Source organism: Theobroma cacao, chromosome 1 (genome assembly GCF_053813885.1).
Source record: "Theobroma cacao isolate CCN51 chromosome 1, ASM5381388v1, whole genome shotgun sequence".
Classification (NCBI taxonomy): Eukaryota; Viridiplantae; Streptophyta; class Magnoliopsida; order Malvales; family Malvaceae; genus Theobroma; species Theobroma cacao.
In genome coordinates this window covers 8,268,030-8,280,276 of record NC_142639.1, presented here as the reverse complement: position 1 = coordinate 8,280,276, position 12,247 = coordinate 8,268,030, and the positions used below count along the sequence as shown (strand labels likewise).

The 12,247-nt window shown below is 33.9% G+C and overlaps 2 protein-coding genes across 2 annotated transcripts; both read right to left on the bottom strand.

The window, feature by feature from the left end:
- Positions 1 to 5,141: 5,141 nt before the first annotated feature.
- Positions 5,142 to 7,894, bottom strand: LOC18611969 (arginine/glutamate-rich 1 protein). Its single transcript, XM_007048496.3, has 3 exons — positions 7,467 to 7,894; positions 6,782 to 7,001; positions 5,142 to 5,543 (listed from the first exon to the last, which is right to left on the bottom strand). Exons 1-3 carry the CDS (start codon positions 7,712 to 7,714, stop codon positions 5,280 to 5,282), a joined length of 732 nt encoding a protein of 243 aa, XP_007048558.3. The 5' UTR covers positions 7,715 to 7,894; the 3' UTR covers positions 5,142 to 5,279.
- A 615-nt stretch (positions 7,895 to 8,509) lies between these two features.
- On the bottom strand, positions 8,510 to 12,247 carry LOC18611968 (uncharacterized). Its single transcript, XM_007048495.3, has 4 exons — positions 12,130 to 12,247; positions 11,798 to 11,906; positions 10,898 to 10,975; positions 8,510 to 10,665 (listed from the first exon to the last, which is right to left on the bottom strand). The coding sequence occupies exons 2-4, from the start codon at positions 11,897 to 11,899 to the stop codon at positions 8,557 to 8,559; spliced, it is 2,289 nt and encodes a 762-aa protein (XP_007048557.3). The 5' UTR covers positions 11,900 to 11,906; positions 12,130 to 12,247; the 3' UTR covers positions 8,510 to 8,556.

Here is a 12,247-nt window from a genome sequence, read left to right as displayed (position 1 = left end):
CAACCCCACACCAGTGGGAAATCATTGCCGACCAAATCATCTCACTCCCGATCATCTATGTTGGCATGTATTTATAATATATATATATATAGATGGATGGTCATGATCATGGTTGTCGCATCAATCCTAAAGTTTTCTCTTTTTAACCCCTTTTTCTTTGTTTAGTTGAAAAACACAAAGTACTTTCCATATTCCCTGACCCTTTCTTTTGTGTTGTGTTACGTATATGAATTAGATTAGTCCTCTATCTTAATTGGCATAATAATTGTTTTTGATTAATGAAATGATGTCTCGGATCAAAAAAGCTTGTACAAATGTGCATAATATGGGTAGATGGGGTGTACCCATTTAGATTACTCAATGCTTGTAAGTTAATATTTTACTACGCAAGTATACATATCGAGTAAATAATATAATAGCAAGCAGAGTATCGATCACTTAAAAAATTAATTTAAAAATTTACTAAGTACTAAAATTATAATAATTTAATATTATCTAAATAATCAAATTCGAATAATTAAATTAATTAACTAATACTAATTAACAATCTAATTGAATAAAAATCAAATCAAACAAACTTAGAACTACAATATCTCTCACACTTCATCTAAATCTTATCTCTATTCCTTAACTTATTTTAATAGGTTGAATTACTAACTTAGAGTCTTAAATTATTTATAAAGATCTCCCAACTCATCTTATAAAAATATATATTTTAACAAAAATACTATATTCCTATGTGAATTGAAATTAAAACAGACTCATTAGGTTCAGGCACTAATCTGACTACATATAACCTATAAGTATATTCTTATCCTATACGCAAATCAATTAATATGATCATATACTATCCCAATTTTAGTTTACACTAAACTCTCTTTCTCAAGTTTACTTAGGTTTCTAAATCAATTTAATTGATGATCAAGCAATTAAAAAGTATTAAGAATAAATTGGAATAAACAATTTAAATCCCATTATAAGCAAGAAAGAGATTAAAAATTTAGATTACATGTAAGTTCAATTGCAATTCTAAAAAAAAAAAAATTTAGCCACTTATAATTGCAAAAACAAATAACATTATAATAAATTTAACCATTGAAAGTAACAAGAAAATTAAAAGCCAAGAAAGAAAACAAAACAATAATTGCTGTTTTGATCTCTAAGTTTCAACCTCAACTTCTAGCTTCTTGAATCTCTCAAAAGTTATCTTCAATGTTGTTAAACATATCCTATTTATACTAATAGACTTAACCTAAAGTTACTTAAGTTGACTTAGGGTTTAATTGAGCTTAAAAGTGTAATGAGAGGCCTACAAATCAATTATCAATCTTTACAAATTTTCATTCCCAGCATAGTACGTTCAATTATTTTTCAACACAAATTTCTCTATCTTCGAAGCAGAACTGGGCAAAGTGATCATCATAAAAGTTGTAGTTCTGTCTTTTAGCTTTCTAATGGTTTAAGAATCGCATCATTTGAAGTTCTATAGCTCGAGATATGATCAGAATACTGAAGCATATGCAAGTAGACTTTTGAGTTCTTCAACATCTCACTTTTCAAAATTAAGCCAAATCACTTTTTATCTTACAAAAAATATAAAAACTAAAAAATAATAAATAAATTTAAAAAATAACATAAAATTAAAATAACTAACTTAAAAGTAACTTAATTATAAAAATATTTATAAATAAATAAATTATAATTAAAAATTGAGTACTTAATTAATATTTAATAATAAAATTAAAATAAAATAAAATTATCAATGCTTTACAGCGAAAGTTTATATATTTATATATATATAAAATATTTTTATCCATTGATTTATAAAATAAAAGAGGCAAAGAGTAAAGCTGTGCAGTGTTGGTACCAGAGGTGGTACTCCAGTGCGGAATAAGAGGTCAAAGTTGAATTCTTAGTCATCAATAAGGGTACGGACGTCCTTTATATTCCCACTACAATTTGGAATAACTCAAAAGGAATGCAAGCAAATTCGCCTCGCTTTTCCAATAAAATTCCCATCCAAATAGTTACCTGGCCTTTCAAGTGCAAAACAGACAGACAGACATTTCTAACCCATTTCATTTATTATTCTTAATCCTAAATTGCCTCCTTCTATGTAAGTTAACCTTTAATCACATGACTTGTGATAAAATAATTTGTCTTATATGATCTTTTAAGCTTAGTACATAAATATTAATCAAGCAACATCTTTTGTGATGTGATAATATACAGCACATGTAATGTCACAAGACATAGGAAATTGATGTACGAAAACATGGTAATTAAATTCAATCATGCAATGATTGTTTGATCCATAGCAACTAGTTATAACTATAATGTTCAATCTTAAAGGTTGGCCAATTTTGTTTCATCTTGATGAAATTTAGTATATGGGGCTTGAGGACCATATCATCAAAATCCCAAACTTACCATCGAGTATTTCTTTATGTGGTTAGTTTGATTGATGAATATCTCATGGTATACGTGCGTGCATGGGTAGCTTATTATTGTCTTTAAGTTAAAGTAGAAGACAATGACTGACGCATGCAACTGCTTGCCAAGATTGCCGCTCAATGCCATCTCTCAGTCGTTAGACAGTTTTCTTTAATTGATAGATATCTTTGGAGTTTGTGAAGGTTGTTTTGAACAGAAATAAAGGTATAGCATTGCAACTAAGCAAGCAAAAAGAAGTGGAGAATTAGGGAGATGTATACTAAGAGCAAGACTGTAATTGGAGGAAGAGGTAGTGCTATAAGGGGCACAACTCTTTTTGTAAACTAAGAGAAAGTTTTGAAGTGAAGTTCTATGTCAAAACGAAGTCCCTCCTAGATGAACCTAGGCATGCACCTTGCTGTTTATTGGCTAGGAGTAAGATGATCATCCATAAGGTGAAAGACCATGTATAGATAATCCTTGCAAGTAACAACTATTAATTAGGTATTTACAAGGGTAATTAATTATTATGAGTTTAAGTTTTATATTTTTTTTTCATTTAAGAATATTTTTGTGACTGTTAACAAAAAAAATACCTATTTAATTTTCATTATCAATCTTTTCTAGTGTCACGAATTTCACATTAATAATAAATGAGATGAATTTTAAACTTATAAGTAAAATTTTTCTTTTGTCTAATAGGTATTTCTTTTGGATTAAAATATAAATTTATAACGAGTGGTATCAAAATCTCTTTCAATTCTTTATTGATGTGAGAATGAGATGTCAAAATAAAAAAAGACTTGATAAAAAAAAAGAACCATTCTCCTCTATAAGTGAAGGAGCTAGCACATTGAGAATTGAAAGTGTGGGCCTACGACACTAATGCTAGTTAGGAGCACACAAGAGACACAATGCAAGGAACATTGAGATGACCAAACTAACCTACTTTTAGAAACAAGATAGATGGAGGTTAAAAGAAAGCCAATTATTTCCAAGGAGTTGGAGATGGCTGTGGCTAAGTTTAGACAATCATGAGTTATGGAACGCCCGTAGCAGTATATCTTTAGTCGTTATCAGATATAAAGGGCAAAGATCGATATCCGAGAGACGTCAAAGGGAATAAATTAGGAATGGAGTTCATAGCCAGTAAGCAAAGATGGTGAGAAAACATTGCAAGGGACCATTCCATACCGCCCTAAGACTAAGTGGCCTTTTCTAAGTCTTCAAGACGACTGACTTATAGCGGCAAATATATTGGATTTGGGCGGTGGTGGCGCACTCCCTCATCTCCCAACAACGTGCATGCTTATCTTCTGTTTTCAACTGGCTTTTTCCGCCACTCATATTCCTTCTCCAGCTCTTGCTTTTTTCCACTCTCTCATCATTTATTCTGAGTGCACTTTTTTTGCTTTTCTCTGCTCCGCCAACCATTCTTGTGGTTGCGCATGCCGGGTTGACTATGCTCTAATCTCTTTTCTTTGGCTAACTTCATGATTCTATGATGATCATTTAATTTATCAGTCCTCCTGCTGGCCGGAACCAACCAGTTGCATATATCGTAACCTCTCCTTCCCTTTCTATATATAATCCTTCTCTTTCGTATCTTTTCCTTCTTTTTTCCTCCACCCTCTTAACTCCTAACTCCCCCAGTCATAATTCATGTCCTACTACAATTCCAGTAGCAAAGTCTGTGATGGACTTTTATTTAGACTAATGAAATTCAACAACTACTTGTTTCAATCTCGATAGTCTTTTTATTTTTTTGCTTAATTTTATAGCAAGCTAGAACAACATTTATATATGATCCATGAAATAATTTTCATATTAAAAATCTAACACAGATATTTAATCACGAGAACAACACGTGTACACGGTAAACACATAATTTGTATTTTAGTTACACGTGATATGGTTCAAGATTCGAATCTTTCCTCTCTTCAAACTCTCTCATATGCTAAAAGTAATAATAATAATAATAATAATAACTCGATTTATCTCCCTACATGTACAAAATCCACTATTCCCTTATTCAATGCAAAAATGTTTTAAATTGTTTTTTTTCTATGATACGAAATTCAGTGTAAATATGCACAGACATATATCATTTTCATATAGATAACAACAAATATGTTACCCATTAGTCACAAAATGCTCTACAACTTATCACAAAATGCATCATGACAATTGAGAAATTGTCACCAATGCATCACTAAAACCCTAATATATATGTGATGCAACCCATCCGTCATAAAATTTTTATTTCTCATCATAAGTAACCTTGCTTTCTTTTCTTCTATCTAGGCAAAGTTTGAGTTGTGATAGGGAACATGGAAAAGATAAAAGCACTATGCATTACTCTTTCATTGTCCGCCTTTGTTTCCTCTACAAATGTCCATGGACCCAGCCTGCTTTGGGAGTATTGGGCGTACAGCCCACCTAGAGTGCAGTTCTATCCGACCAATTGTACAATATTTATAATAATTAATACTTCAATTCTTTAATTTGTAAATATATTTTAAAATTAAAATTAAATCAAAATATACGATTTATTAGTAAATTAATTTATTTGAGTTGGGCCTAAAAATTTAAGCATTATTTTAAGGAAAATTTTCCTTGCAAGTTACTTACTATCACTGTCTATAAATTTTGAATGGGAAAAGAATAAGCTCACACACACATGCACATGTGCAATTCTACATAGAAGATAGAGAAAATAGGTGCCATTTTCCTTTTCTGGCTAATCAAACAGGGTCATCAAGGTATACAAGTGATGAACCAAAGCATTCAGACTTCATATTGACATTCCTAACGAACAGAAAAGATTTTGTGACCAACAGAATGCATTACAAACCAATTCCAAATGGCACCTTTGGTCTAGACTTGTTCTTACCCAACGTACTCATCTGGTTTGCATGTTCTTCTTCCTCTTCAAGCTTTTTCCTCCGAGCAGCCTCCTCCTTTTGCCTTTGAATCAGCTCCAACTCCCGGTACCTTTCCTCGTCCTTCCTCTGTAGTTCCAGGGCTTCTCTTCTCTGAGCCTCTTCCACCCTCCTCCTGTTCTCTTCTAGCATCTTATCCAGCTCCTCTCTCTCCCTCCGGGCTTGTTCCTGCCAAGTAGTCAATACCATATCAAAAAACTAGAAGGATCCAATAAAAAGACAAAGATCAGTTTATAGTGAATAGTTATGCATTGGTAACCACAGCTTTCAAATGCATAGAACATGAACCCTCATCCAACGTATAGTTACACCCTAAATGGGCAGCAAATTAGAATTAACAAGACAATCAACCTGGGAGCAGTAGTAATTTCCCACTAACTTCATTTTCTCAAATCATACCTTCTTATAAAGGTCATAAATTCTCCCTAAATGCCTTTCTCATGCATAATCTTAGAAAGGCTTAGAACAGAGAGGGAATTTAGAGACCCTGAAAATAAAGGGGCTTCCTAGAAAACCAGCCTTCTTCCCATTTATCGAAAACACAAATATTGTGTAGTCAAAAGCACAAGCAATCTCAAGGTTATCCTTGTATCGAGCTAGGTTTTAAAGCACTCAACTTTGACCCACGTAAAAACACTATATTCCAAAGAATAAATTACTAATATTTATAACAAAAAAAATGCATTTTAATTATTATAGATATAAATATATTAATATCTAATATTTAACAGATTTACACCAAGGCACACCTACTTCTTCCTAATAATGTCAATGTATAAACAGATATAATGTATTACAAATATCAAACGCTAGTTCAAATTATGTCATCATCTGACTCTAGCTCTAAGTTTCCATACCTTTCAGCTCTGCAAGCTAGATAATCTTCTATTTTCTCCTCTCCCATGTCCTTTATACTAAATCTAATTGCTTTAAATATCTTATATATTGAAGATACTATATGATCTTTTGCACTAACGCTAACTAGCAATGCTTGCTCGTAGTCACAGCTCTGCCCCAAGATTACTGCTAAAAGAAATGAAACGAAGAACAGCCTTATACTTTGTGGAAAATCCTAACATTAAACCTAATAAATGAATGGAATAGCTATATCTACAACAGAAGGTCATATAATTTTGTTTCTACTTAAAAGCTACTGTATTAATCTTCTTTGTTGATTCAAAGTACATGCACTAGTCTTTGTAATAAACACATGTTTTTACTAATTTGCACCTTGCCTTCGGTGCCTTACAGCAAATCCTTGATATCACTGACATTGTAACAAAACACACAACTATTATATCATTTCCTTTTTTTGGTACTGAAAAATACTCTTCTTCACTTGTTCATTCTAGGGCGCAAATACAGATAATAGATACTAGTAATTTGACAAACATTTCAATGCTTACTTGTTTTAGCCTTGCCTCCGCAAGAGCAGCTTCCTTTTCTTTTTCGAGTTGCGTGTTAACATCATCCAACAGCTTCTTACGCGCTTCCACTATCCGCCTCTCTATATCCAACTTAACTTGCTCTGAGTTCAACCTCTCCTCAACATTTTTCTGAATTGCTTCCTCCAATCTCTTCGTGGTCTCTTCCTCTAATAACTTCAGTTCAGCCTCTTGTTGAAGCCTAAAAACAGAAACAAAAAGCAACAAAAGGTAAATAAAACCTCTCTTAATATAAAAAAGGAAAATTTAACTTAATTTTGTGAATGGAAATTCGATTTATTTAAGTTTTACATAAAACAAATATATATATATATATATATATATATATATATATATATATATGTATTTATATATATATAGATATGTATGTATGTATGCATGAATATGCTTAACGTTTTAGCCACTTGCTTCCTTTAATCAGCTATGACTCGCGTTTCTAACCTTTTGCTTTAGAACAAATTTTTAACAAGTAAAAAACAAATAGATAATCGAGCCTAAAAGAAATTGTAATTTGAAGAATATACATATTAACAAATTATTCCAGTATAATTGCCATAACTAAAGTAAATACTTTTAACCAAAACAACATTATTTACACAATTACACGAAATGCAATAGAAAAAAGAAAAAGAACTGGAAAGTTTACCTATTATTTTGATGGACGGGAAGAGCTGGGGAGGGAGATTTGGGCAAAGGAGAGAAGGAGGTTCGCCTACGGTGTCTCCTTGGAGTTGGAGAGCGGCTTTTACGGCGTCGATGAGATGGCGAACGGCTTCTACGCCGACGTGGAGAGGTTGAACGGCTTCTCCTGGTATGCTCTCTTCGGCTTCGCCGGCTGTGCCTCGACCGGTACGACGGAGACCGAGATCGAGACCGGGATAAGCTTCTTGGCATTGAACTTAAGAAATTTCCACAACGTATTATGTAAATAAGGACTGAAATTCGGCTAAAACAAGTAACAAGGCAAAATGGATGCTGCTCTCTCCGCCTTGCCTTAGTTCAAAGCACCGATGGGGAAGGGGAAGCCACTGGGCCGACCCTCGCATCCACTGGCCTCTGAAATTAAAAATAATATGCATGAATAAATATCCACTATCCCTTATTAATAATAAAATATTAATTATTTTAAAAATTAAAAAAAAGTAATTTGAACATCTTACACTAATAAATGAGTTAAATACTAAAGTGAATTGAAATTATTTTTTAATAAATCATCAGCACACAACTTGCAAGTTACATTATATTTCAATTAATTTTAATAAAAGTCAAAATTTTACTTACAATTTACAAATATATCACAAATTTATGTATTTTCAAGTAAATGAACAAAAATTTAAATTTTAAATTTATTTGAGTATTTAAACTTTAATTTAATCAATATTAAAATGTTTCTTAAATCAATATAACACTAACAAAATGCAAAAGTTCATTGTACCAATTTCATATATGATGATTTGTATAATTATAGCAAAATTTCATTTAAATTATAGTGCTTTTTAGTATAATTTAATTTAATGCATTTCCCTCTCAGTTTTCTTATTTTCTTTTTTTATTTATTTCTCCCTTTTTTTTACTTTCCTTTCTTTTTTCTAATATTGAATATTTATTATTATATAAATTACTTGTTTATTATTATAATAATGATTGGATTGATTTTACAAAAATTAAGAAAAAAATAAAATGAAAAACTTAAATTAAGAATAATTTATATTTTCCTTCTTTTTCTCAAAAGAATTTCAGTACATGATGTCACCCTGCCGTACTGTTTGGTATCTCAACTTAGGTACCCTAAGCTGCTGCTTTTTACTCATAAACCCTATCTTGACACGCCTTTTATTGGGTAATTTGACTCCACGTTGGCGCTGAAACATCTGCCACCAATGTATTTGCTTCACCTTCCTGTTTTTATGGACATCTTGGCCATTCGCTGGCCATCCAATCCCACCTTTGGAAGGCTTTGATTTCTTTGAATGCTTAAGGTGCTGCATCAATCCTTCCACCAATGCATGAAAATGCCCTCCCTGATGCTTCACTGGCACGTTACTCCCCCTCGCTTTTCTTATTTTATCATGGACTTGATGTCTGTTTCTAGGATGAAAAACCTTGTGCAGATGAGTCCATTTGGATTTGGTGTGAACATCCCTGGAATGACCACAGCTGTCATTGTGATTAGAACGGTGATGGTGATGAAAAATTAGCCCTAACTTGTTCTTAAACCTCCTCAACCGTCCAAGCCTTCCCTTGGCTTTGTCAGGATCAGAGTTTACCGGACGGATTGCTTTGTGTGTTCTGGTAGGATACGATCTACCTGACTCACCAACATCCCTGTAATCACTGCTACTTGACTCACCAACATCCCTGTAATCACTGCTACTTGATTCTTCATATGCTCCATGAGCAAGTCTCCTGGATACTGAAGCTGCACTGTCCCGACTGGGCAAAGAATAAGCCTCACTGTCACTGCTGCCACTGCCAGCAGTAGCAGAATCCTCAGAGTCTTGCTGATGCAATAGAATCTTATTGTGCAAAATTCCCATACCCCCTTCTTTCTGCTTCCATAGAATCTGACGTGCCAGGCCTTTCTTATCACTAATAGGCCTAACTGAAGCCTTGGATCCTGCTGACTGAGATGGTATTGAAGGCCTCAATTTTCCTATCTTCAGTGTCGGTTCTTTCCCCCCATTATTCGTTGGGATCAGATAGGGCATTTTCACAGGCATGGGAGGCCTCTTGGTGATATTATCCTGCTTAATTGGAACCCTTAACCCGTGAACATAGCAGCTGGTAGTGTGACTTTGTTTATGATCACCTGCTTCTACCATGCCATTCACATTCTGATTACCAACCATTTTATTCAGCCTATCAGTACTCACAATATGCTCAGAAGTTTGACCTAGCTCCTTCTGCTGAATCCTTCTCTTTTTGCTCGTTATATCCTCCAACAAGTCGTTCTCACTTTGACCTAATACCTGATGACTCCCATGTGAGTCATCTTTCTTACCAATTCCTTGATTCTCCAGCTGAATTAGCAGTAACTCATCCTTATCTGAAAAAGGCTCAACACTATGGCTCAGTTCATTCTTTTTAACCAAATGCTCTTTTGCCTGTACCATAGGACACACTGATGTAGGCATATCACACAAACCATGTGGCACAGCACCTTTGGTAGCATCCGCCAACTTAGAACACAAACGCAAAGCCGAAATGTGGGATTCAATGTGCTTGACTACATTATCTATATCTTTGGAGAAATTATTTGCTGCCTCCCCTTTTTTCTCATTCTGTTTAGCAATATTATCTCCGGAAGCTAGAGATCTTGAGGAGCCAGCAACTGAACCGACTATACTGGGCATAGCTTTGAATCTGCCAAGGCTTCTCTGCCTCATTGTTTCATTGCTTTTCACTAGCTTCATACATTTTTCATTTCTCTCTAACAAGTTCCTTTCACCCCCACTGGCTTGATAAAAATAGCCAAGAGGATCATGTCGCTGACTTTGATGCTTAGAGTCTCTGCTTAGAAACCTGGCTGTACTCTGCTGCTTCATACTGCTTTGCTTGCTGAACTCACTACATTTCTTTCTATTTTCTGGTTTGTCCAAGGAAAAGCTCAGTCTAGATTGCTGTGAGACACCTTCTTGAGTTGTTAGCTTATTAGAACAACCTTCATCTTTTGGTGATCTAACTGCATGGTGATTTGATTCTTTCATGGAGTTCCGAATTACACCTGGTGCAGCTTTTAATTCATATGGCAAGACAGAAGGCTGAGAATCTGGCACAGCCCTGCATTTTTCTGATTCAGAAGAGCAGGATGTGGCACAGACACCATGTTCTGCTGCTGCTATTATCTGAGACACAAATTAATTGATAACAATTATTACAATCATCGAGAAGGAACTACTTCACTTTCTTGAATTAACAAATCTAAATCCAACTGAATTATAGAATGCTCATTATATCACAATCAATAGCAGGAGCATCACTGTTCAATCATTTTGTTAGTAAACTTTGAAGAAAATGATGGGAAAAAGAGCACCAAATTGTCTGACAGAAGTCCACACGTTGACATGGTCTATATACCTTTTTATGCGTCTCCAAAACCCTCTCTGTAGCACCATCTAGGAGATCCTTTAGTAAGAGCTTTGACCTTTCACCTAACTGCATACCAACAAAGGCCAAGTAAATGTACATAAGACCAATTAAAAGGGATAGTATATCTTCCATATTGCTAAACTTGAGTAAATCCCTATTGCCTGAAAACAATTAAAGACACTCAAAAGGTAATGGAGGGCAATCTAAAATACCTCATTCCTTCAAGAGAGAACTAAGCAGTAAAAATTTTCAGCATTCAACAATTAAATTGAGACATTAAATTTTTGAAAGCGTAATGCGAAAGTAGCAATTTTCATAATACTAATGTCAAAGATGACAACAAAAAGGGTTAGGCTAGTACATTAGAGCTCAAGAATAGGTTCCTCCTCAAGCATACGGTTATAGGTAGCAGCCCTCAGAATTTGAATTCTGGAGTGCTAAACCATGTCAAAGAACTAAATGTCTAAGCTATTATGCAAGATCACACAAATTGGTTTTTAATCTCTGATACTACCAAATAGACACCAGACATGAAACTGACAAACTTTTATTTTACAGTGTGCCATCAACAATCACATGTTTAATATCTGTTATACAATTAAATTGCCAAAAGCTGTTGATGGAAATTCGTTGGGCCTTTAATTCCTTTAAAATCAACTTAACTCGAAAAGAAGACAGGCAAGAATGTTTCTGCCTTCATTGTCTACGGCAACTTTCCATAGAATATGTATATATGATGGTTATTAGAAGGGAAATGACACTCAACTGCATGTATCAAGAGTGGAGCACTTGGTTTTGGAGAAAACAAAAGTACCCAAAAAGTTAATATCGCCACCATATCACGCTGTCCATCGAAGCTACTAAGATGAAAAAGGAAAGACTACTTACAACCACATTGCTTTGAACATCCCCACCACACTGTAGAAGTCCATATAATTTTCTTAAAGCTTCAAGATCAGATTGCAAATCCTTCAGTTCCATCTCCTTCATTGAAACTCTGGGAAAGAATCATCAAAATCAATAACAAATCCCATATCCTAATTTTTGTCATATATTGAGGAACCCTTGAGACAGTTTCATTCCATATTCAGAAACTCAGACATCTAGTCTATATAAAATTAGGAAAAATGGCTATAATAAGAAAGCAATGAACAAAAAGGACTAAAGAAGTAACCAGAAATTTCAATTAACTTTAAATAGGAAAATGGGAATTCACCAACCTTAACAAATTCCTCAGAATATTTTAAAATCTCTTTATAATGGTTACTGCCAAAATGGAAGAGTCAATACAAGAATCTCATAATTCCAGGCAAAACCTGAGTAGAAAGGAAAAGAAAA